This window comes from Patiria miniata, unplaced genomic scaffold (genome assembly GCF_015706575.1).
Source record: "Patiria miniata isolate m_02_andy unplaced genomic scaffold, ASM1570657v1 HiC_scaffold_5, whole genome shotgun sequence".
Classification (NCBI taxonomy): domain Eukaryota; kingdom Metazoa; phylum Echinodermata; class Asteroidea; order Valvatida; family Asterinidae; genus Patiria; species Patiria miniata.
This window is the reverse complement of record NW_024037072.1, coordinates 12,524,097-12,550,998: the sequence shown is the minus strand read 5'-3', so window position 1 is coordinate 12,550,998 and position 26,902 is coordinate 12,524,097. Positions and strand designations below refer to the sequence as shown.

General features: G+C 43.2%; 1 protein-coding gene across 6 annotated transcripts in view; it reads right to left on the bottom strand.

Moving 5' to 3' along the window:
• The window catches only part of LOC119740207, a 38,126-nt gene extending 12,329 nt beyond the window's left edge, over window positions 1-25,797 (bottom strand). For 3 of the 6 annotated variants that reach the window (XM_038215415.1, XM_038215418.1, XM_038215417.1), the window contains exons 1-9: window positions 25,314-25,797; window positions 16,203-16,601; window positions 14,454-14,756; window positions 11,333-11,698; window positions 5,452-5,620; window positions 4,597-4,763; window positions 3,567-3,722; window positions 2,510-2,671; window positions 1,608-1,694 (exon numbers count right to left, since the gene is read on the bottom strand). In XM_038215415.1, the coding sequence (XP_038071343.1) occupies window positions 1,608-1,694; window positions 2,510-2,671; window positions 3,567-3,722; window positions 4,597-4,763; window positions 5,452-5,620; window positions 11,333-11,698; window positions 14,454-14,756; window positions 16,203-16,601; window positions 25,314-25,389 (1,885 nt within the window). In that variant the 5' untranslated portion in view covers window positions 25,390-25,797. Of the gene's footprint in view, window positions 1-1,607; window positions 1,695-2,509; window positions 2,672-3,566; window positions 3,723-4,596; window positions 4,764-5,451; window positions 5,621-11,332; window positions 11,699-14,453; window positions 14,757-16,202; window positions 16,602-18,059; window positions 18,178-25,313 lie in introns of those variants that run through there. The other 3 variants (XM_038215414.1, XM_038215419.1, XM_038215416.1) reach the window with 3 other exon arrangements.
• Window positions 25,798-26,902: the final 1,105 nt, after the last annotated feature.

Genomic DNA, 26,902 nt, shown 5'->3' with positions numbered 1-26,902 from the left:
TTATTAGCCTTCCTCGAGTCGAGTCGAGTCATTCTGATGAGGGACTCATGTTGAGTCGAGTCATTTGCTCGCAGTGACTCGAGTCGAGTCGAGTCATTTACCCGTCGGGACTCGAGTCGAGTCGCCAAAAAATGTGACTCGAGTCGGACTCGAGTCGAGTCATTGACTCGAGTCATTACAACTCTGGGGAGTACCCTATTCATCCTTAGTACATCCGTGGTTATCCGTCATCTACCTCGAGTATTTGTGGAGGGGCTACGAAACTTTTAAAATGTTCAAACCTTCCGTGGTGAAGCGTCATGAAAATCGATCCGTAAGGCAACCATGGGACATCCGTAGGACAACCCTACTGATTTGCAGTGTTATTCGTGGCTATTCGTACATATTCTTGGAGATTCGTAGCTCATTCTTGGTAGAAATCACGATGAATTTGCTATGAATGTCCTACGAATATGCCCGCCTGTGGAAGGGTTAATTCTGCTAAGGTGGTACCACGAATATCTTCATTTGTAGGAGAACCCTGGTCATCTGTGACCCAATTGCAGACAACCGTGGAGCAACTGTAATTTTTCTTAGTAGTACTGTCTCAATTCTTCACCAATCCGTCCACGTTCTTGACAAACCATGGTCATGGCTGTCCGTCCTGAAACCGTAGTGCATTCTCAGAAATCTTGACAGTTCATCGGGATGGATTGATATACCGAATACTGAATTAGAATTGTAAACTTGACCTTTTACCAAAGCATGGCCATGATTACGGAGCCTACTAGTATTGTAACTATGGGTGCAATCCCTGGCTTTACAGAGTGAGTAAAAAAAAATAAAACCCAAATGAAGGGACTATTGTTTTATTGAAGTTCTGCATGTGTAGCCCTTTCAAAATCTAGTATATGAAAGCCCAATTCATGAGCTTTTTTTTAGTACAAGAATCATTCAAGTCACTTTACTTTGCAAGTTACGGAATTTTAAACGCAACCACTCTTTTAAGGTTCTGTCCACGGATCACCAAAAAGGTGTGCGCTCTTTCAGCAAAACAAAAACAATTCACAAACATCCCTATGTGATTTGTTTTCGTTTTGCTGAAAGAACACTGAACTTTTTTGCGATCAGTGGACAGAACCTTAAAACAATGGTTGTGTTTAAAATTCTGTAATTTGAAAAGTACATAAGTGATTTGAATGATTCTTGTAATAAAAGAAAGCTTATGAATTGGACTTTCATATCCTAGATTTTGGAAACGCTACATGCAGAACTTCCCTAAAACAACGGTCCCAATATTTGGGTTTCGGTTTTTTTCACTCACCCTGTATACTGCTTTAATAACCTTTGACATGTGCACCGTGAACAAAGACATTGACAAATTGGGAAACCGCCAACACAGGGCTAGATATCTCAGTTGGTAGAGCACTAGTACGACATTCTGGCTGTCGCTGGTTCATATCCCACTCCAGTAATTGTTTTTCTTCAACCTAATATTGATTTTTTATTGAAATGTGTAAGATTTTTAAAACAATGATGAATTCTTTGGTTGCTTTGCCATATAGAAGTTGGGTTTTCAATCTAGCTCCTGCATTTATCAATGAAGTATTTCGTTGATAACCACTTACAACAATCCCAGTCTTGGTCACAAAGGAATCGTCGTGGTACACATCGTTCCCCGCAGTTAAATTCACCTTCAGCACAGGGGAATTCCACTGAAGAGAAAGGAATTATCACTCTTTATCGAAAGACAATAGCAAATGAAAATGCTTATCAATTGTTTCCCCCACCCCTCCCTCTGCCAGGTCGCCCCACCCAAGATGTGGGGATTGTCACTTCTGACGTGATGAAATCAAGTAAACCACAATACCCTCGGGTAAATTTTAAGTGACAATCTCTGACATACATGGGTGGGGTGGACTAAACTAACTGCCTTGCCAGCTTGTGGACCGAATGTAAAAATGTTTCTGAGTGATCAAAATCCCCACCCTGGGGCTTGAAAAATGAGACCAAACCCCGACATAAGACCTGGGGCCATGGGGGGGGGGGGGGGGAGAAGATGACAACAATAGTTCGGTGCATTTAATAGCAAATTGATGCTGAAAGCCAACATCACATGAACATATGTGATGCAATCAAGCTAAATGAGTCGTTTGTCGACCCTGGTCAAAAAATGTTTTATTACAGATTTGAAAAGAGCACAATCTCAGCATTACTCATGTGAAAACCGCATGCTGATACCATCTTTAGTTCACAAATTATGGAAGTCTGAACACCAAAAGATGTGATGAAGTGATGTGATGAAGTGGTCCTATTTTGGCCTGTATCTCCAAATGAAAATTCCCGTCAAACGACTCATGTTAAGCTTGATCGCATCACATATTTAATTAACAATGTTCACTGCATGACGTTTTGGCTGTAGGCTGTTTCTGCTCAGCAAAGTTTACTGGTAAGTGGTATGTATTGAGGTGAGCTAAACTCATTGCTTTAGCTTCTGAAGTCTTTGATGCCAATCTCATTCTAAACCTACCAGACACAGCCAGAGTAGCCTCAGTCAGTGTGACGTTCTTCTGATAACCAGTCACTGTGCAGAGATATATACCAGCGTTCTGTTGATCAGTGAAACCAGTGATTACCAGCTGACTGCTGCTAACTCCAAGTTGAGCAGCTCTTACGTTGCCTTCACTATCACCTGTAATAATTTAATATAAATATCAGGACACACATCATTTTAAAATGCTCTCTCAGAATTTTTGAATTCACTATTAAACTGACACTGACATAGCTGCATGTATACAGGGTTTGACGTTAGCAGTAGCCCGCTAGCCAAATGCTAGTCAAAACAGCGGTGGGCTAGTCAAACTATTCGTTAAGTAGCCCGGCTGGTGAGTCAAGAATTATTGGGCTACATCAAAGATGAAAGGACAGGAAGAAATAAATCATTAAAATGATTAAATTCTGAAAGCAAAAACCTGTATCAATTTGTGTCTAAATTTATAAACTGTTTAAAGTTAAATTATTATATCTGTTTATTAACAACACTGACAAGATTGCCTCAGGATACACGTTTTATGCACATTGTTGTTCATGAGACACTCTATGTAAGCAAAACATGCGGGCTAGTGAAAATGCCCGCAGGCTAGTTAAGAGTTTGTTCCTGTAGCCCGGCTGGCTAGTGAAAAAAGTAAAAGTTGAACCCTGGTACAGGGTATTATTGCTACCAGTTTTGCCTGACTTGCTTTGTACAGCTTAGCACTAACATGAATTTGGTTACGGTGCCTTGGGCAGAGTAGGGCCTTCAGAACACTGGTGCCTAGGGCCTACGGAACACTTCATCTTGCCCTGTCGTGCGTGCTCTTAATACAGGAACCGATACTTGCACGCAGAGGGTGTGGAGATGCAGGGTACATGAGGGTCAAAAATGTAGTTTTGCCAACAAAGTTAAAGTTGCGTTTCCTGTGCTTCGAGTTTCAATGGTTGTAGGGGAGACGGGTGAATAGGTCAGTGGTGGTCGGGAGAAGGTAGGGGGAGTGGGGAAGGGTGGGGGAGGGAACGGAGGGAGGGGTGTATGATTCCAGAGTACTTACTGACGGAAAGCTTGGTGCCTGATGGTAACGTCCACACAGGTGTTTCTGCTTCACCCACATACATCAAAACATCTTCAGTCGAGCAAATCATGTAGACGTCAGTGCCACTTACGGTTTCTACGACATTTAGATCCCTCATCTTCAAATCGATGTCTTCTAAACTCGTGACAGAAAATCAAATAAAAAGAGCACACAATGAGAAATCAAGATAGTTTCATTCCAATCGCATGACATGAAAATAAAAGAAAAAGATACACAAATGAACAAACAAAATATCAAACACCTTGTATGGGAGGAAATAAACATATAATTTAAATAACGTAAGTTTGAACTAACATTTTAACCCTAATTCCCTAGACCTTTTTGCTATGATGTAGCCACAATCCTGCAAAATCCTTTAATTGGCCTCATGGAAAAATAGCGTATAGCCTCAATCCTGCAAATTCCTTTATTATTTCTTGAATATGGTCCACGGAGGGGTGACCACTGCCTGAATCCTGCAAAATCCTTTTGGCACTGACTGTCAATATGTTGAGGCTTGGCCAGTGACATCCTGGAGCAGTACTAAGGATTTCAAGCATAATCCAGGCCTATATTTACACATGGCTGAGCAAAAACAACACAAGGTCCAGCCCAAGACCTTGACAAAGTGCATCCTACGAAATCAGTTACGCACTTTTGCAATCTAACCTCAATCCTTCAAATCCTCTACTTTGGCAAAGAGGATATTGAAGGATTCAGGGTGGACAGTTAATCTAGAGCACCGGAATGGTAATCCGGAGGTGGCAGGTTCAAGCCCCGCTCCAGGCAATTTCTTTGTTCAACTGTTCAATATTTTGTTTCTCTGATACATTTTCCATATCTCAATTAATCCACTTCATTGACCAAAAACAATGTTACAGCAAAGATGCAAATTTTACATGCCAGGAGTTAGTGTGTACAACTTTTACAAGACCTTACACTCTACAACGTCAATATTTTTGCCCGCCATTACAGTTGACAAAGTGTCTTAATTTTATGGCAAACTTACCCTTACTGCATGCCAAGATGACATCGTTATAATGGCTCGTGCACGAGAAATCATCAACGTACCAGTCCGACTTGGGGCAGTCGAACAGTGATTCCTCTGTGCCTTCGCAGTCAACATTTTTAAACATGACCGATATGAACCGGTCAAAGCTGAAGTCAAACGAAAGCCTGCAAATAAGGAGAGAATTTCAATCGTGGACTACATCGGTCAATCGTGGACACTTTGTTTGTGCCCTAACCCTTTTGTCCCTAGTCCACAATTGCCAGTGTTTACATACACACAGAAGGAATACGTGAGAGCAATATCCCCCTCCCGCTTACAGCCAGGGGGAAAAAAAAAGGGGGGGGGGAGAGATACGTTGGCAGGTGAGGTGGAGGGAACAATATCTGACTATTAGCGGCGCTGTTCAACAATCTTGGACACTTTCGACTAATAGGTGGCTTTTTTCCACACTGCATGTTTGCCAAGGTATGCCAACAGCTGGCAATGATTTTGCCAACCAAAAAAAAAAACAATTGCCCCCTCCCCATACTAGCAACATCTGTGGGATTGGGACGACCCATGCTTTGTATTTTGATTTGGTGGTTCATTTACCGACTGAGGCTCTGAATGCCATCAAAGAGATTATTTTAGCCCCCTCCAAAATACACTCCCCCACCCCCCCACATACACCCCACGTGAGTTACTATTTTTTTGACTTGAGACTTAACTTGACTTAAATGACTTGATAAATAACACTGCTCATAACAGTGGTATATGGAAGAAACTGGCAACTCAATGTACTTAATCATATTAATTTATAGTTTCAAATACTCTTTTTTTAACAGACAAAATGATTTACTATAAATGACATACTCGAAGGAGCTCATGTATTTGACTCCGTTATATCCCAGCTGACGACAGACGACCTCGGAATCCTTGACGTCCCATCCCTCCTCACATACAGTGCCCCACTCATTATTATAGAACACTTCAAGGACGCCCTTGCTTGATGTTCCATTGCTGAGGCGGATAGCGGTCTCTCCTGAAAGTGAGTCATGGTGGAGAAATATAGCTCAAAGTGTTGAAAAAAATTTCAGTCAAGAAATGTTTATAGTTGAGACAAGTGGTGAGATTTAAATTCCCCCCCCCCTCCCCACAGTCGTGTGGGACGAGTCTACGAGAGAATACTTACCCAAATAGCAACTACATTTGCATATTTCTCTCTGCCGGCAGGCCAATTCGCTAAGCGTTTAATCGCACAATAATGCGCCTCTTGGCGCCCACCCATGGTGCCATGCGGAGTCGCCGCCATATTGAATCTGCCTCTTTTCTCGTGCAAGTCAAGAAGGTAACTAGCCGAGCTGAGAGTGTGGGAGGTGGGTGGGATGCTATTTGGGTAAGTATTCTCTCGTAGACTCATCCCACATGACTGAAGGGGGGGGGGGGAGTCTACGAGAGAATACTTACCTAATTAGCAACTACATTTGCATAGAATAGCAGCTATATCTGGAGGAGGGTGCGAGGCGCATTTGCGTGAATGTGTTCTCTCGTAGACTCATGAACTTTCTTTCTAAGAGAATACAGACTCACCACAAGGGAGGTACCCCTGATGTTCTAGGAGGTTTCCTCTCTTGTCATGCTCCCTTTTAATGAGGCCATGGCCGCTGACAGGACTGTCCGGCCTGGTACGCCCTCAGTTTGGAGCACATCTTTGAGGTAGCAAGATGTGAACGTTGGAGAGGATTTCCAACATGCTGCTTTTATGATTTCTTCTAGGGAAACTCCCCTGAAGAAAGCCCATGATGTTGACAGTGCTCGCACTTTATGAGCATGTTGCTTCTGTTTATATGAACCCTCATCTGTCAAAGGCCAATGTGGGTTCGCTAATTTAATCACTGACACTATCCATCTAGCAACGGTGTCACGTGAAGCCACACAGTGCGGATGTGTTGTTGTTATAAACAGTTGTGAGGTCCTCTCACGTAGGGCCTTGGTCTGGCTGATGTACCATTTACGAGTCTGCACTGGGCACCAGACTTTGTCAGCAGGGATAGTTGATACTGTACGTATTTCTGGTACAAAAATATCTGGAGGCGTAAAACCCATAGATTGGTTTTTAGTCAGGATTGCCGTTGTGGGAATGCATATGTCGGACGCCTCCTGGTTCCCAACGGATGTGTCCAGGTTTAACTGAAAGGGAGTGGAGTTAAGTTCACTCCTTCTGTGAAAAGTGGCAGCCAGGAGAAACACTAGTTTAAGAGTCATGTGGTACAATGAAGCCTGGCCCAGGGGCTCGAAGGGGGGCTTCATTAATGACTGTAAGACTTGGTTGAGGTCCCAAAAAGGTATGAGATTTCTTATTGGGGGACGCTCAACAAACATTCCTTTGAGGAGATGGGTCACCGCTTAGTTGTTTCAGATTACGGAACCATCTTCAAATCCGTTGTGGATAACGAAAAGAGCAGACCGGTAGTTCTTGACAGTCGCTACGGTCAGACCCCGATTATAAAGGTACAGTAAAAAATCCCCGACCAACGTCAGAGGAGCTGAGGTTGGATCAACCGATTGCCTCCAACACCATTTTTAGTAATGCCGAAGTCTCGAGTCGTAAATTTTTCTTCTAGAGGCTCGGCTGCTGTGCGCTGCAAGAGTGGCAGTGTCTTGAGAAAGGCCTGCTGCTCTGAACGACTGTTGCACAGAGGCCAACAAAATAAATGGAGGTCCCCGGGGGCTGGATGAAGATAAAGGGACTGTGGTTGGAATATTATGTCCGGTCTCTGAGGTAGTATCCACGGAGTGCGAACTAGCAGTCTGATCAGCCTCGGAAACAAGGGCTGGCGTGGCCAGAATGGGGCTATTAACAACATTCTGCACGTCTCGTTTTCCAACTTGTTTAGGACCTTTGGAAGCAGGGATATTGGTGGAAAAACGTACGCGATCATCCCGTTCCATTTTATTGTTAGTGAGTCCACTGCCCATGCTTTTGAATCTGGGCGTTGTGAGCAAAATACTGGGAGTTGAGCATTGATGGCTGTTGTTAAGAGGTCGATGTGGGGTCTGTCGATATTGGTGAAGAGGAGACGGACAATCTCTCTGTTGAGTGTCCATTCTGTTGGAATTATCAAACCCCTGGACAGGGCGTCCGGGATCTCGTTCTGATCTTCCGAGATGTGGGAAGCGGAAAGTTGCACTTCTTCCCGGATGCACCAATGGAGGATGTCCCAAGTCAGATAACACAGTTGGGGCGATCGGGTGCCCCCCTAACGATTGATATACGACACTACAGTCGTGTTGTCTGTTTGAATTAGTACTGTGTGTCCCTGTATTGTCGGCTGGAAATGTTGTAGGCCGTAGAACACCGCTTGCAGTTCCAGAATGTTTATGTGTCAATTTTGGAAATCTGGTCCCCAGGTTCCGCCTATCTGGCATGGGGAGAGAGTTGCTCCCCATCCTAGATTTGATGCATTGGTTGTGATGGTTAAGGAGGCCTGAGGACAGGGAAAGGCGAGGCCTGTCCGTAAGTTCTGAGTGATTGACCACCAACAGAGGTGAGGAAGGAGACCTATGGTGATCGGAACTTGAAGATGGATTGGATCCCATTTTGGTCTGTAATGGGCCAGTAGGTGGAGCTGGAGGGGGCGCATGTGGAGCCTGCAATAAGGTACAAGATCTATCATGCTTGCTATCAGTCCCAACAGCACGAGCCATGCTCTTGCTGGGGCCACATTCTTTGAAAGGAACATGAGAACACAACCTTGAAGATTCAGGATACGTTCTTCGGTTGGAGTTGCTGTGCCCTGGTACAAGTCTATGTCTGCACCCAAAAAGACTGGATGCTGTGTTGGAGTTGGGTGAGACTTTGTTTTGTTGATAATAAAGCCAAGTTTGGATGTCAGAGCCCATGCTGACTGGATCGCTTGAAGGGTTTCTACTTCTGTGCGCCCTATGACTATCCAGTCGTCCAGATACATGAAGATTAGGATGTTTTGTTTTCGTAAACTTGCTGCTACTACTCGTGATATCCTTGTAAAAACCCGTGGGGCTGTGGATAGACCAAATGGGAGAGCGATGAACTCGTAGGTGTCCCTTTTGTATCTGAATTGTAGGTATTTGGAATGATGCCTGTAGATTGGGACGTGTAGGTAGGCATCTTTGAGGTCTAGTGATGCTGCCCAGGATGGAACTGGAATTGAATCTGGAACGACTCTTAGAGTTTCCATCCGGAACCGACGTGATCGGATGAATTTGTTGAGAGGTTTGAGAATTATGATGGGCGCCACTTACTGGTCCCTTTCTTTGGGGTTAGGAAATATGTTGACAAGAAACCACTGTCCCGAGGCCCCGGAGAGACTTGCTGGATTGCGTTTTTCTCCAGCAGAGAAATTATCTCTTCTTCTAGTGAATTTCGTTTTTCTTTGTTCATTGGCACCGAGGTGATGTGAGTGGTTGTTTCTGACAGAGGGGTACTCGTGAATTTGAGCTTGTAACCTTGCGAGATAGTTGCGAGAACCCATCTGTTGGAAGTAATTTCTTGCCAGGACCCTTCGAAAGAACTGAGTCGGCCCCCCATGGGTCCGGGGTTGGGGGCCAACTCGGTAACGTGAATGTCATTTTCGCCAGCCTCCGGTCTGTCAGGGTGCCGACGATTGCCAGCCGCGATTCTGATTTGTTCGGTAGGCTGGGCGATTCTGGTTGTAAGGGGTGTGCTTTAGTGGCCGTTGAACCGGCTGATGCCCCTGTTGCTGCGTTCTGACGAAAAGGTTCAAACGGCTTGAAGGGTTAATACGAGAAGGACGGAATGAGGGAGCTGCCTTTTGTTGCTTCCTGTTGCCCTTTTGTGGTTTGGCTGTGACCTTGCGTAAGTCCAGTTTCTGAGTGGTTTTGATTCGTTTGGACTCTGTCTCTAGGATTTTTTTGGCATTTCCCATCGAAGAGGTCACTAGACAGGAGGGGCAGTGACTCTAGTTTCTTTCTTGCCCCTGCGTATGGAATATAGATGGAATCTATTACGTTCTTACGACGAGCTGTCGTGGTTGCTAGGGAGACTCTTGTGAACTGATCCAAACTCCACAGTAACTGAGCCTCTTCAAGGCAACGAAGGGCAACTGCCATCATGTCAGGGGAAATTTTTGACTTCCTTTCCACTGCAAATGCCAGATATTCCGACAAGAGGAGGAAGGAAGGAATTGATTCTCAAGCCAAATCTGGCCGCTGAGTCAATCTTTTTCATGGTCTCCTTGAGTTTGTTCTGGGTAGGGTCTTTGAAAGACGACTTAGATGGTTGATATTTCCCATCAGCTACCAATTTGTCCTTAGCTGTACCGGGAATTGGCGGTACTACCAGGTAATGCTCATAGTCTGCCTTAGCAAACTGGTAGTACTTCATTTCCCATGGACAAAAGGGTCTCCACATCTTTGCACCCGCGAGTTTCTTCATGCGGTCAATGCACACGATGTCCAATGGTAGATGAGGAAGGAGTGGGTCCTGAGCTGAAGCTTGGGATGAACCAGTTCTACGCTTGAACAATTTACATGTACTTTTAGGCTGACTGGCTTTATCCACTGTTGGTATTTTCAATACTTGGGCCATGTCTCTCTGTAACAGACGGAGTTGCGTCTCGAAGGGAGACATGTCCCCTGGGTCTGCAAAATCATCGGACTCCAAACAAGTTTCGTCCAGTGAGATTCATAGTTTGGGTTTGTGGCACTCCACTCTGAGTTTTCAGCACTGTTCTCGGTCCTGTCAGAGAACTGCGAAGATGGGTGGATTGAAATGGATGCGTGAGGAATTTCACTTGCCTCCTATTAGAATAGGCTTACGAACGTACATATGCCACTAGCAGTGTATGGTCGCTCGGAAGGGATTGTCCCTGTTTCTATCCGCTATTGACCAAAGACCACTGCTGTGAAAGCAGTAAACGCCTCGAGGAGAAGACTGTTTCTTCTCGCCGTGGGTGGTAGTGGTAATGTGGGTCGAGCCCGGGGTGAGTAACTCGTATCTACCTGATGCAGGCTTCGATAAGTATGGCGGTACTACTTGTGGTAGTCCTGAGGCTAAGTCCTTGGGTAATAACCGGCCGCTGGATGACAGATAAACATGCAACGAGTGAGGCCGGTAATATCTGTCTGCGACCCGCTTTCAGTGAGCGAGGCCAGAAATATCTGGGTGTGCTACCCGCAGATGACGGCCTGAACCCGTCTGGCATCGAGGTTCGTCAAAACAATCGCACGCCTGGGTCCAGTCAATGTCAAAATAATCCCAGCGCGAAGTGATTAAAAATTAAGCCATCCATTTTTTGTGACACATGCTGAAGAAAACAACTGGAACATCCCCCATTTGGGGGGAGGGGCATAGTAGCAAATAGGGGGGCCAAGTACTGTAAAAAAAAAAATACAAAATACACATGTATGGCTTTTGCTGTTTAGGAAGCCAAGTGCTCGCCAAGGGGGGCCCGAACCCACCAGGCCCCAGGCCGCCCCCCCCCCCCCCTTTGGCGACGGGCCTGGCAAAGCCCTATATTGGACCAAACTGGATTTGGTTTCAAACTAACAAACTTTTTGTAATTATTTTCCATTAAGTGGTGTCTGGCGTCATTCTAAATGACTGCGACAGTCAACCATTTGCCAACTTGCACTAGAAGTGGCGCAAAATTTATTTAAATCTTATTTTTTTGGGGTCTACTCTAGAATGTCAGTATGAAACTATTTAAATTAACTGAAATTGTTGAAATGAAATGAAATAACGATGATTTACTTGATCCAGTGTCACAGATGACTCCAACGTCTGAATAGTGATTGCATCCAGCCTTGATATCCCAGGGATCAATGGCACAGTCAGCCAGGGTCGCTTCTTGACCTGTGCACTTTGACCCTGAGGCGTACCCAACGCCATCCCCAGAGCCAAACATCTGTCCAAGTGAAGCGATGAACAGCGCTGGACCGAAGCCCAGTTGTCTACAGACGACATCAGCGTTGTCTTCGTCCCATACCAGCGGGGCGCAGAGGTAACCCCACTGGCCGTCCTTGTAGTACTGAACAAGACCAGAATGCGGGACACCATAACCGCTAACAAGACGAACAGCTCCCTCTTCTGCTGACCCCTGTTCTGTTGATCCCCCTTCTGTTGATAAGAACACAATAGGGCTGTCCATTTTCGAATAAGTAAGTATTCCATTATTTTGGAACTGCGTTTCGCCGAATATTTGATCATTTGAAACTCTCCAATCCAGTTTTACACACGCCAGCTGCAACTGTGTGCCATGCCCGTCCATAGTTGCATGCAAAAGCGCGTCTGTTAAAGGTACATGTGTAGTCCATCATTTGCAATTTGTGCATTTTGTTCGTTTGAAGCAACAAAAGTGCTCAAAATCTAAAGAAGGGTGCTGAACAGCTAACCTGATGAAGTTTCAGCCCAGCTTCAGCTGTTTAGTTTGAGAGAAACAACATTCTAGGATCTCGATTTCAAATCAAAAGTTGCTGAATCATGTTCCGAAATGGGCCTGAATTCAGCGTCCAAGGTACGCTCTCACTGAGCTGATTGCAGCTATGCGATGTCGCGCACTGATCCGACGAATGATAGCAAGGCGTGTGCGTCATGCCAATGCTTGCACGCGCTTCGCCGAATACAAAAAATGAACTACTAATGGACATTTTCAACGACGCACCATTGGAAAGGCCTTCTTTCGTGGATTTCTTCAAAATGATAGCATGCCAGAAAAAATAATTTCACAGGGAGTTTAGTTCCCTTACTATGTTTTTCAACAACAATTATGTCAGTTACTTTTTGGAAAGCTGCAAATGATGGACTTTAGCTTGAAAATTTGCATGCAGCAATCGATATCATGGACAGCTGGAATGTTTAACACTTAGTATTTTATAAGATTCAAGGGCTTTAACCTGCTTAACGGATGGGAACAATGAATTACTGTCTACATTGTACATCTGCATGGGCGTCGCCAGGATTTTCTAGAGGGGGCCAAAATTTCTGTATTTCCAAACATATTCTCGATTTATCAGTTTTAGAGGGGGGCAGGGACATTTTGCCCCCCCCCCCCAACCCATTAAATTGACAGCAATATGACTTCGCGCCTCTTTTTCTTTTCTGTTTTTCTCTTTTTTCTTCTTCTTTTTTGTGTTTTGCTTTTCTGGGGGGGGGGGGGGGGGGCAAGCGCCACCTTGCCCCCCTTCCCCCTCACGAGGCCCATGGGCATCTGACAATATATCCGCCCGACCCCCTCCACTTGTTCTGACCTGGACATTTGTCATGAGCTGAGCTTCCCTGACTTTTTAGCCTGGAATCTGGCACAGCTTTTGAAAACCAAAAACATAAAGTTCTGACTATGGGTTACCGCACAGTGAACACCATGTAGTGTACACAAAGCCGAAATACCATTGGTGCATATAAATAATTAAGCTATAGTCATGAAATTTCTTAGGTATGTTCATAAATGTTGTTCCATGCAAGCACTGAGTTTCATAATTTTTTTTTGTCAATCAATGGCCAAGATTATCCCCCTCCCCATCCGGCTGTGAGATGGTCAACATAACCCGGCTCCTTAAAGCCAGCCTCAGGTCGACCCATGATTTGCCTGCGCCAAGGCGAAACCGTTTTTTCTACTCTTGCGACTGGTAATTTTTTTTTAGCACCAACTCATGCTAATTGTTTTAATATCATCGCAGTTACACTTGAGTTGTTTCCGACGGTCGTAGCTCAGGCACAGCTTGATTCTGAAAAGTCAGTTGCCGACTGATCTGTTTCGTCGCAAGGTCGACCTGAGGCTTGCTTTAAGGCTTTAAGCCGGCCTCGGGTCGACCTTGCGATGACACAGATCAGTCAAAATTAGTCGGTGTTCAAAAAAATCAACAGTCGCAAGAGTAGAAAAATTTCAACTTCTACGATAACGTCGCGATCATGTGCGCATAAAGATGATCCTTTTCAATTGTTTAGCCAATCAGCACACTACACTGGCGCTCTGCGCCTTCTGTGCAACATCACGCAGTACGCACCACGCGCGCGTCAATCATCATATAAGAAGATTGTTTACTACTACTTGCGAGAGGATATTCCATATCATAGCTAGAGGGGTGTTTAAAAAACAATGAAGTAAAACTGTTCAACAAAATCGTTGGAAATGTATAATTTTTGACTTGTGTCGACTTTTTGACTCAAAGGTATTTGTGAATGGGAATACAAGTACATTTAAGACCATATCAGGGGAATGCGCACTGATAATGGTTCGAGCTGAACCAGCCACATAATTATTCCCCTATTGTTAAAGAAGTCATATGACTGTTGAATCGTGGTGGATTGTCGCGTCGTGGGTGACATATGCATGGTTGCAATTATTTTGCCTCGTGATGCCGCTTGTTCAAAAGAATCACACGATTTCTCAGTTTTGTGACCTGAGCATTACTTTTCTGCTTGATGCCGATAGTTCCGTCGTGGCGCAAGCAAATCGCGAGGCCGGCTTAAGGGTTAACAGAACATCACAGTCGCACATAGTTTTTTTGTTCTCTCGAATATTCAAACCGGCTAAAACCTATTCGAACATTTGGGTGCCGGTCAAATATTTGCATATTCCATACGTGTAAATTGGAATATATATCCCATATTGCACCACTGCTTCCAGGGATGTAGTCGAGTCCATCACAAGTTCATCACATGACAAATCGAGTCACAAGTAAACCACAGGACCATTCACAAGTCCACCACAAAGGAATGCCTTTGTCAAAGCTCATAGCTTGTGAGTTGAATTGGGACTGGAGGACTTGTGATGGACTTGCAGGGACTTGTGATAGACCCGACGACATCCTTGATTGCTATCAAAAACAAAGACCAATACGATATAAAGACATCAACACAATGGGTGGCTTACCACTTGATGGCTTGGTCAGTGCGCTTGCCATAGCAGCCTCTCCTTCACCCACGAAATTGTACGCTCGCAATTTAATCACGTAATTGGTGATGGGAGTTAAACCAGTGATAGTGAACTCAGACTCTGTGGCTGCCAAATCAAACATCTTCATTATTGATACGCCATCTTCATATTCCAACCTGTACCCTTGGATCATGGTGCTAGGGTCTTCAGTTTCCCAAGACACAAAGATTGAATCGAAAGAAGCAACCACCTCGCGTAGGATCACTTTGCTTGGCAGGCCCATGCTGTCTACAAGGTTACCTTCAAAAATACAGAAAGAAAGGCAGAGTCAAACTTACTGGATGACATCAGGAAAATACACATTAATTTGCATTGATGGAATGACCAATTGACTCCCTCTCTTTACCGCTGTAAAATATTGATCATAAAATGACAGGGCATGGACTTTGCAGGGTGTTTACGGCAGCTATATGGTTTAAAGGAAACATGCAATAGGACTGTTATGACTTAAATACATTTAAAACAGCTTTCTTGCAATGTTACTATGACTTTCCACCTCCTTTATAGCAGTAAAAGGGAGAAATTTCAACATTTTAGTTGTTATGCTAACAATTTTTTTTGTATTTATGAGCCAAAGCGTGATGTCATTCAAGGCAGAGCAGTAGTTTCTCTATAGCTCTGTGTACAAATATATATCAAACATTTCTTCTTTTTTATCATGTTGAACAGCTTTTGTGGGTTATTTTGAAGGCCTATTTTTGTACTGTTCATATGCACTTTTGACAAGGAGTACCTTGTGTGACAAAAAACAAAATAGCGCCCTCTTACATTGATGAAAGGATTTGCAAATAATTGAAAAGTTTCTTTGTAACTTTCTTGTAACTATCTTGTCATGAAATAAAGATGAACTGAATTTCCACTGCATGTTTCCTTAAGTGGCTGCAAACAGCATCCTCTTTAGCTATGCTTGGAGTCCACAATCACTGGTTTACTTTGTAGATCTACATGTATCAGACAATGGTACCGATATCTGAGGCCACTCATAAAAGTGACCAAAAAACACCACAGGTGGTATGCATGCAATTTATACTGAGCACTCCTTCAACCAGCATAATTTTAATATTGCTATGTCCAATTATGAAACAGACAGCAAATATAGTACCATTAATATGAACAGAAAAACTCTGAGGATGTTCCAGGTGAAAAATGTTTGTAAAGCTGCATTGCTGCCAGAATATCCCAAAGTTGCAAAATGGAGGATTTTGCAGGATTTGAGAAAATATGGCCAAAATGTGTGGATGATTTTGGAGGATGCACTGTGTCAAGGTCTTGGGCAGGACCTTGTGGTGTCTATGCCCAGCCGTGCACTGGCAAATTTAGGCCTAGAACTTGAAATCCTCCGCACTGCTCCAGGATGTCACTGCAATTCTGCCTCAACATATTGACAAAGATTGCTGGAGGATTTTGCAGGATTGAGGCAGTGGTCACCTCCAAGGACCACATTCAAGAAATGACATCTTAGGATTTTGCAGAATTGAGGTTGCATCCTAGCAACAAATCCTAGGGAGTTAATAGGGTTTATGAGATTTGAAGGTTTGCATGGTGGAAAGGTACTAAGACAAGATAAGTTTGCAGTAGCACCATGTGAATAAATCTCTTAGTCTTATTTATTCACATGGTGCTACCGCAAACTTATCTTGTCTTAATAGGGTTTATGTTTTAATACAGGTGTATAGAGCGACTTACCGGCAATGCAATGCGGAACATTGCTCCTGGTAGGAAACACGTCACAGTCCAACTCGTCTGGCCACTCCAATCCTAAATCCTCCATGCTGACCTGACAATTTGCTTTGGTCGCAAGACACAGCTCCATGCAAGGTGGAACTGCATCTCCATTCTCATTGCATGCGGGTAAGAAAGCAGCACAAACGAAAGGCTTCATGTACTCTCGGCACGCCTTGTGCTTACGGCCCTTGAGTAGAGAGACAAGCTGCCTCCTTCCTTGAAGCGCTTTCTTTTGGTTTCGGTAGGTAGTGAAGCCGGCGTCTGGTCCCGGGCCATTGGGTAAGGTGATTGGTACGCTGGTGTATTGGTGGATGACACCTGAGCCTGTGCAGGTGTTTATAGTGATTGGCTCACACGAACCTGAAATCAAAACAGTAAGGGTTTTGCAAAATTTAACAGTGGTAACATGAGGCTCAACCCCGGGGTATCACATAAAACCCAATCAAAACTTGAGGAAAACCTCAGCTAAGTTAGACAAACTTTGCTTTAGAGATAAGGCCAAGTGTGTGTTTTTTAAATACTCGTCCGGGCTATTTGAAAACCTGGAGAAGGCAGCCCCCCTTTTTTTCTTCCAAGTAATATGGCAAATTTTACCAACTGGAGCCTTTTCTCAACTCTTTTGCTGATTATCAATACAAAATTGTGTCCAAAGGAGCAGTCACCCTTTCTTCAATTTACTACAATTTTGTTAGAAACAAAATGTGCAAACTATTGCATATTACTTAATTTTTATGAATTAAAAAAAATCGGGTTGATGTTTTTATCTTTTTTAAAATTGTGATTTTAATGAATATTTAATAAACTAAATATTCCTGACAAATTAAATATTCATGAGATGTATTGCACTATCCTTGGGTACAGGTGGTGACGTGCATCGATGTCACGTCACGCGCACTGCATACATCAATAACCAATGCCACAAATGGCCGCCGAGACTGTCTGCTGCCGAGCTGATGTGTGCATCCAAAGTGTGCTCTAAAAACACATTTTTCTGAAAAATGTCTTCACATTTCCAGAGCTTTCTGGACTCGTTTTAGGTGAAATCACAAGGTGATGTGAACATTGATGTGTTTAACTGGCAGATAACTGATGTACTTGTGCAGAATTCATTCCTTGCTTTTTTTGGTAACCTTTCCAATGATACCACCAACTTAGAAAGAATGTTGCATCCTGACGCCACTTTTTTCATCATAGTCAATCATGTCAATAAGGGTCAGTCATTGCAAATATGTTGAAAACACATGAATCTGGGACTGAGAAACATTTCCAATTTGTTAGAAAATACTTTTGGCGATCGTGTAGTGTAGCGCCCGGTTCCTAACTTAAGGGAACAAAATCTTCTTTAAAATCATTAGACCGTGTAGACAGACCAAACTAATTGGTGCTCAATAAACAGGTATGTCATAGATAGAGGGCAGGGTTTTAAATTTTTAAGGGAAATTTGGGGGTTAATTGACGATGACAGCGCGGCGACACAACACGCAACCCGAAAATAAAAGATGGCGATCACTGCGCGATGTACCGTGATGAGCACGCACGGCGCGCTGAATCGCAAGGTACAAACCTCGCAGGAAAATCGTGATTTCAACCTCAAGAGACTGTTCAAAATTGCAAAATGGGTGTCATTAGAATTGAGAAAAGTCTGCTTTTGATTATAAAGGTGATGTTTTAGCAACACAAAACATTTTTGACTCTAATTTGATCAAAACTAAACAGGCGCCCTACGCTACACGATCGCCATACTTAATACTTTGTACACAATCAAAGAAGTTGCGTCTGGATCATTACTATTTACTAAAAACAAGGCCAGGGACTCACTTATTCAGCAGTTCAGAAGTTCATAGCGAATTTTTGTAAATTTGGGAATATTCCACAAGCATGTGATGTACTGCTTTACTCAACTCCCCGCTATGAATAGGCTGAAAAAAAAATCCAGTTATGAGTATTTAGGGACTGTAATCTTGTTCCCTTCAACGAACGTTTGTGTCATCAGCAGACAGCAGCTGATATCCACGTGCAATTGTTGTTGATGTATAGCGCCACCAATAGTTGATTCATCACGCCCTCTACGACAAAATATTAACTTTATTAAATGCCATTCGGTTCGTTGAACATTATTACTGAGCGGCGGAGTTGCGAAGACCTATGATATGAAGCCCGGGAAGGGACAGGGTGCAAGTTTTTTTTGGAGTTTGCTAATTCGTTCAAACTAAAAAAAAATTCCACCCTGTCCCTTCCCGGGCTTCATAATAAAGACCCGTAGCGACTGGAGCAAAGATTAAGTCAGCACGCACGAGTGGCAAAGCCACTCGCATGTGTGGTCTCCATCTCCAGTCGCTTCGTGTCTAATGCGGGGAAGTTAAGCCACGATGGCCTTGGTGAAAGGCTAATGAAGGCACGAAGCTTGCTCATAAAAATTATCTGGCCACAGACGGTGCCCGTGCTAAATCGAATTCGAACCAACCAGTCGACACATCGGCGAGCTCCGTCGGTGGTCGAAGATGTCTGCACCAGTAAGGGTTTTACCGGAGTGTCTGTTAATTCTTTTCTCGCAAGTCTTCTACAACATGTGACTTTGTAAAACCATGGGAAAATAGAACAAACTGCTGTCGGATCTAGATGTGGGCATGTGGTTTTTGAAGGAAAAAAAAGGTCGTTCGAAATTAAGCATCGTCGATGTATCAATATTACTCGATTATTCGATATTATTTTGATATCGATATCGCCGGTAGCAATTATTTAATCATATCGAAATATCGAAATTTTCAATATTGAGGAATCATATCGAAAATATCAGATTCTCGTCAATAAATCTCCCGTTTGTGCTTTTACTTTGTGTTTAACGCTTGCTGTATAATGAAATAAAACTCGGTGGCAGCTTGTGTTTGTGACTCAAAATAAAAACATCGCGAAATGTCCAGTGCAAAGCGGCGTCGCTTTGTGCTCTGCATGCTACGCTGGAATTCGCGGTCTTTTCTAAAGCCTGTAACGTGCAGTTTCGTCTTAGCTTTTTAGTGGCAACTTAATTTCTCGGTTATAAGCAGTTTGGAACATGTTAATTGATATTTTACAATGTGCACATCACATCGCTTGCACAAATTAGAAATAAATGGGACTGTTTCCCCAATGTAAGGGTACCATTAAACGTAACGTAACGAACGAATTCTTTTCAAGACTGCGCGATGCCTTTTCGATTTGGATTCCGGAAGCCCAGTTTCACGCCCCCAAAAACATGTATTCTGGGTAAAGAAAATTTAAAAATGGAGAAAAAAAATAGTGTGTCACTTATTTACTTGAAACTGAATGACTTGTGATTTACTTGTGATTGATTTGTGTTGTAAAGGGAGGAAGAGAGGTACGTTAATTTAATATAAATCCTTATACCGCCACGTCGAAATCTCATCATGCTCATTTTTGAACGGATCGATTCTACCAAAACCCCTTTAAGCACCGTGTCGAGCGTAAAATAATGACTTTATATTATTCATGCCGACTGCCTATTTATATGTTGTATCAAACTTTAAAGCATTTGAACTTAAAACATATAGAAGTTATGGCAAAAATACTATTTTTGACCAAAAATGGGCAAAATAAAATAATGAGGAAAAAAATGTCGTCATAACTTTAATGTGCAATTTGGGACAATGTAAACAGCCAGATTCAGATTCAGCACCATCGAATGAGTAACGTTGACCTTATTGCAAGCTGACACCAAATAGTTAAAGGGAAAATACAACACTTGCAAACATCAAAAAATAAAACTACCAAATCATTTTGAAATACCTTGCTGGACTGTTAGTGAATGACAGTGTAAAGCATCCTGTAAAATCATGGCACCTGGTATACTGTCATTTTCAAGAAAAGTGCTATTTTTGTATCAATTTCCAACGCTGATCGGCCGATCAGCGTTGGAAAAAAACTGGCTTTGTTTTCAAATACTGGCCCCAATTGACCATCGCACTTGTTTGCAATCGATTACACACCTATGAACGGGTACAAGCCAGCTAGACTGGTTCCCTGACCTTACAATTCCCCAATGTATGTAAACTGCTCTGTTTCTTCTTATATGGAGTCAGGGAACCAGACTACAGGAAAATGATTGTTTTTCTTGGTTTTTATAGCATTTTTGAACCCAAAACCGCGAAAAAGTCAGTGTAACTATATTTGCTATATATTTCCAACCCCCCAATTCCATCCATTTCTGAAAATTACAGCAAAAGCAAATGATGTATATTCCCTTTAAGACGAACCTCAACTTCTGGACCTCATATAGATTTGGGCCCATGGCCTACAATGTAAAACCTGAGAAGAAACCGCCCGTTCTGGACAAACTCTCAGTGAAATTTGTTTTAAAAAGTTTGAGCAATATGCCTCAGAGAAAGCCGTGGAAAATTGGGGACTTCAGTCATCTTTATGGTCGTTAACTTTTACATGGGATAATCGATATATCGGATATTCTCGATATTGGATTTCCGATATATTGATTATTGATGAAAGTTCTGATATCGACGGAGAAAGCGTCAGATAATCACTGGGGTCGACCCCTTATACTTAGGCCGTCGGTATAGCCGACAGGGCTAGGGCGAGTCTGGTGGGGGCTTGCGTGAGTGAGTCATCCTCTTTAATATTAACTGTCCAGTTTGATCATAGTACCAAAAACGACGTCCAAGTACTCTCTGTCAGTCCAGATTTCTAGCAGTTGCGTAAATAATTGATCAGACACTTTTGATCAGAACTATTGTGCGTCCGATTGGTCCAACGTCCCATTGGTCCGACGGTTCCATTTTGTCTGACGTCCCATTGGTCCGACGCCCCATAGGATTAGGGTTAGGCCCTTAGGGTTAAGTTAGGTTTAGGTTCAGTCAACCTGAACCAGTAGAACTACACAGAATTATGCTTCATAGGACCAATGGGACGTCGGACCAATGGAACGTCGGACCAATGAGACGTCGGACCAATGGGACGTCGGACTATCGAGACGTAAGCCCCTTAGGCCAAAAAAAAGTCTCCCGTTTCTGGTATGCGCGCGCGTCGCCGTAGCCATGCGCGTCGGCAAAATGAAAAAAGCTTTTTTTTTCAATGAAAGATGATGTCTCAAAACCGTCAAACTCACTGGTTTGACTGGAATCCTGCTGCTGCACAATTTTAACGTGTTTTTAGATTGGGTTATGGTCGAGAATAAGCTTTATTTGGCCTCTCTGGACTCCCATATATTTGCACTAAGTTTAGTCGGACACCATTTGCAGTCATCAGCCGACATTTGAAGCAAAAAATCAGGTAAAAAAAAAAAAAAAAGTCGCGTCGCCGCACCACTTTTTGGGCAAGCTCCATACCAGAAACCGGAGACTTTTTTTTTTGGCCTTACCTTACAACGTGCTGTATGTTCTCCGTTTTCCATCATTTTTTAATGCATTTGCATTTTGGGGTTTTCCCACGAGAAATATTCGGGGGAGGGGATCCAAGTGTGCTTGGGGACACCATATCCCCCCCCCCCCTCCCGCAGGATTTACGCACATGGCAATGATTGACAACGTTGAATACAGTTAAACCCTGTACTGTACTGTAACTTTTACGATAATTCGTTGGTTAACGATACATCTATAAATTGTGGTACATCGTGTCACATGTTCACCAGCCTTGCACTGATGACAACAACAGTTCTGGAAGCCTTGAAGTTGAGGTCGCCATCCAGCTGTGTTATCGCTTCCGGAGTTATGTGATCAAGGTTTGCTTGTACTTTGTTTAGGGTACAGGTTATAGCATAACCCGCAGGGATCCCAGGGCTTTACCCTCAAGAACCGGTGTCCTTGCTGTAGGACAGGCGTGGACCCTGGGCTTGGCCTTTGCACTCACCCGAGCTTTAAAGGGAATATACAACATTTGCAAACATCGAAAAATAAAACTACCAAGTTTTTACGAAATACCTTACTAGGATGTTGGTAAATGACAGTCTAAAGCATCCTGTAAAATTGTGGCACCTGGTGTGAAGTCATTTTCAAGAAAATTGTATTTTTGTATACATTTCCAACGGTGGTCGGCCGACCGCCGTTGGAAAAACCTAACTATTTTTCAACTACTGCTCCAACTTTACACTTTTTTTCAGTCCAAATTTTGTTTGCTATTGGTTATGTTCATGAACGGGTGCAGGCCAGCTAGACTGGTTCCCTTACCTTACAATTTTCCGGCATTTATAAATTGATCTATTTTATCTTTAGTTGAGTCAAGGAACCAGACTACTTGAACATTTTTGTTTTTCTTGGTTTTTCCAGCATTTTCGAACACAAAACTTCAAACATGTCAGTGTAACAATATTTGATCTATTATACTAACCCCTCAAATAGTTCATTTCTGAAAATTACAACAAAAGCCAATGATGTACATTCCCTTTAAAGGTGTACTCGTACGGTGCATACTTCTCACCACACACGATATTTTTTTAAGCTCTGGCAGGAGCTTCTCTTCGTGGAAGGTCGGTATAGGTCCATAAAGCTAGGTCGGTCCCCGAAAAATTGACCCCAAAACGACCCGTATGTTTTCCATAAAATATAACCACCACATTTTAATTGCAAATAAAAGAAAGAAAGAAAGCAATATTGCTTAAATACCCAACAAAAAGTGTAAGTTGGTTGTCGAAATGTTGTTAATGGCAAAATAATTATGTGCAGTAATGTTATAGTCACGTGGTATATAGCGCGCTATATAAAAGTAAAAAAAAAAACCAACATGCTAATGGTTTGCGGGAAACTAAGAATGATTATTTTTTGGTCAATATTTTAGCGTGATTTTCGCGTGGGACGACGACCCGGGCTTTGTTCGCACAATCTCCGGTCAATACGCGAGACGTTTATGTAAGCAAGACGGCCAGAGCTTATTGTGCACTCGCACTTGTTTTCTCTAAACGAACACATGTATTCAGTTTGTATGTGTTATTTAAATGTACAAAAGGGGTGTCTTTCATTTGGGCTGCTTTTGTGCAGTTTAGCGGTGATGGTATATCATAATTTGCATAACTTACAGATCCGCCCTACGAATATCTCGGATATCAGGGGGCGAGAAGCATGAAGTCAATTCAACCCTGCGTGAACCTATTATTTGCCGGCCCGCAATGCAAATACGACATTATGTGGGGCCTGTTTTTTTTCGTGCGATGTCTCATTCAAAAGTGAATAACATTTTACAATGCTAGAGCAATTTAAAGATCTTTCGAGATGAAACTCACACGGACAGTAATCTTCACACTTGTTTGCAGGCTCCGTGTATACAGCCCACCGGGGACGTATAAGGACAGGCCTTGCCTCTCGTTGATTGAAACACTTCAGGATATTAAGATTGAAATGACTTTGTTTGGCCTTGGGACCTTTGTATAGAAGGAACGCAGGAAGGAATCGTATACAGCAAGTGCTGCAAAATAAAAGGACCGTAAATCACGCTTCCTGTGGCACTTTGACAAAACTGTTTGATGGCTAAGTTCAAAAATAAAGGCATCGTGCATGCACATCATCACTGCTTAACTATTAGGGCACAAAGTGTGTACATTCACCGTGCAGTGTGGTCCACACAAACCAGGTAGCAGCGTTGTGGACTTGCCCACGTTCACACAAGGTTTTCCCCTCTCTGGAAAACAGGCCCTGTCCGCACTGGACTTTTTTTGGATGCATTTTTGGGATAGGTTTATCCGTCGCAAAATGAATAGAAAGACTCAAGGGAATCATAGAATGTTTGTAACAGGTTTTTCCTAACTACACGAAAGCAAAGGAATGTTCACACTAAACGTTCACGAGCATGACGAGTTTTGAAGTTTTGAAGCGTCGCTATACATTGTAATATACACTGTTGCTTAATTGCTTTTTTACTTCTATGACGGATCTACTAAGTCTGAAACCATTACACTTGTTTTATTTTAATGAATGTTAGCTTAACACAATATCCTTATTTATGTTGAAAAAGATGAGTATTTTTGGAAAGAATGTCGCAACCTGATGCTACTTCAGCGGTTGTTACAAAGTTTATGGAGAGTCAAGACAATTGCCCAAGAATGTCCAAGCAAAATTGGAAATGTTTCTCAGTCCCAGGTTCATGTCTTATCATCATTTTTGCAATGACTAACCTTCACTGAGAGATATACGAAGAAAAAAAAAATCAGCGTCAGGTTGCAACATTCTTTCCAATTCCTTTTCGTTCTGCCTGGACCGTCCGCCGACGTCCGTAGCCCGATACGCGAGCGAGGGCCATTAAACTTTCCACACGTAATTTAAGCTTTGCGTGAAGGAAGGGCAAGGAACCGTGACCATAGAGGACTTGTTCGAGCCGGGTCGATCGATACACCACATAAATTAGATTTGGTCCTATATATGAATAGCATTCACGGATTAGCTTACAAAGCGCCATGGAGGAAGGAACACAAACTCCACTACGGAATACCCAATTAACACGATAAACGGACACATCATGGTGAAAAAGTACGGTAGACTACATCATGGAACTACATCAAGCATGTGAGTTGTAACGTAATGTATAGGCTATGGGGAAAAACCCAAAGGGCTCAAACAAAATATCCATGCACACGATAGCAATTGTTAGTACTTGCAACAAATCTGCATCTTCTGATCATGATGCTGGTCAAACATCATCACGAAATCACGAAAACTCACGAACTATAGATGATTTCGGCTTTCCCACTTTCTTATAGCTCCACGGTCCAACCGACCGTGGAGCTATAAACAGGGGTCCAAATACAGAACCAGGAACATGGTGTTTGTGTCCTTGGGCAAGACACTTCACTACAATTGCCTCTCTCCACCCAGGAGTATGAATGCCGGGTACCTGCATGTGAGGGTAGAGGACCGATTGAGCGCTGATATCAGCTGCCGCGTGGTCTTGTGGCCTGGTGAACCGGGTAATAATATTGTAAAGCGCTTTGATATCGTTGATAAGATGGAAAGTGCTATATAAACTTAATTATTATTATTAAAGAACCAGAAATTCCTCCTTGGTCCAGCCATGGCCATGGTCCAACATGATCAAACTAAAAACACAAACACAAAAGTTCTTAACATCTTTAAGGAATCTGACCTGATTGCCTCTGAGCTACGGCCATCGTGAGGTAGACACCAGCCACAAGCAGAAGAGGTACAAAACTGGAATCCATGGTGGAAAACCCGTGATACACAACCCGCAAAGATTGGGCCAAGTTCCCGAATTACCGGACCAGCAGTTCAGCACGAATGCCCCTCGCAAACTCAACGGCCAGACCTGTGTCAACTTTCTCTTACAAAACAACCGCACTGTCCGCCTCGGTGATTCGCACGAGCCTTGTCACGACAATCAGACCTCACAGGGCTACACAACCTCCAGGAGGTTGGACTGGCGTCGATTTACAAGGGCTACAAAACACAAGTGTTTACATCACCGACACTAATGTTTGTAGTTCCAAAAGCTCGATCCTTTTTATAGCTCCATGGTATAGCCTACGAACATCGATCATCTGCATTCCGTGACTTTTGTGTCAGATCAGAAGACCATGCATGTGGACTGGTACCTGTTGCTGACAGGTTATTTGCATTACAACGAGTACCTGGGCACATCCGCTTCCGTGGGGTTGTTAATCATGTCTCATTGATTGATGGTGCTGAACAATGCAGCTTTCTCATTGGTGGAATCTTACCTTGGGGCTTTCTTGGTCCTGTGACCTCACTACTTTCACTTTGTTCAATCATGGGTTCAAGTACTTCTTTTTCCTTTGGGGTTTGATATAGGGTGGGGTAGCGTGTACTAGCATGGAGGAAGCGAATGACCTTCGCCGCATACACGAATAATGTGACGAATTATTGCATGCATATATAACAAGGAAGGAAATGTGCCTTGCTCTATGTTGTTTTGTAGGTGATCATAGAGCTATAAACTTGTGTAGCTCCATGGTGGTGTGACGTCTACCAACGGGCAACCGGCACCTTCTGCATGTTATTTTGCCCACATTAAACATTTGATGTCACAACTTTTACGCCAATCAAATTTTAAGAGATACACATGCAGTGCAGAAGTGCACCGTTTGATAAAAGCTGGCATCGCGTCGTGACCACAACATCCAATTTGTAAACAATATAACATGGTCTATTATATAGCGTCTTGCTGCCCCACTTTGGCATATAAACGGATACTCAGGCCGCCTCCTTCGGTGTTTTAACGAATGCAAATTGTACTTTTCCCTTGCTCGTTAATTATCCACTCATAAACACTAATATTTTGCTCTTATAAGATTTAAGTGATTATACACTAACATCCCCCGCGTATCGATGCAATGAATTTTCTTTCTTTCACGATCCCGGGTTGCGAAATAAATAACAAGGAAGCTTTCCCAGGGGCTTGTGACCATGACGATGGATGGATGGGTACGGGTGGCGTGTGGGTGTTTCCTGACGGTCCTTGGCCAGGATTACACCGGTGTGTATGGGTTGAGTTGAGGGTCGGAGTGAGTGGGTGTGGGGTCATCGTACCAGGAATGGAGAGGTACGGGATCATGATACAACTAACACTGTCCAATGGCGGATCTACGGGGATGGCAAGGGGTACCGGTACTCACTAATAAACACCCCCCTCCCCCACTTGACTTACTCTCCATCTCCGCTTCAGCCCAACATGGAGATAGATATAGATAGATAGAT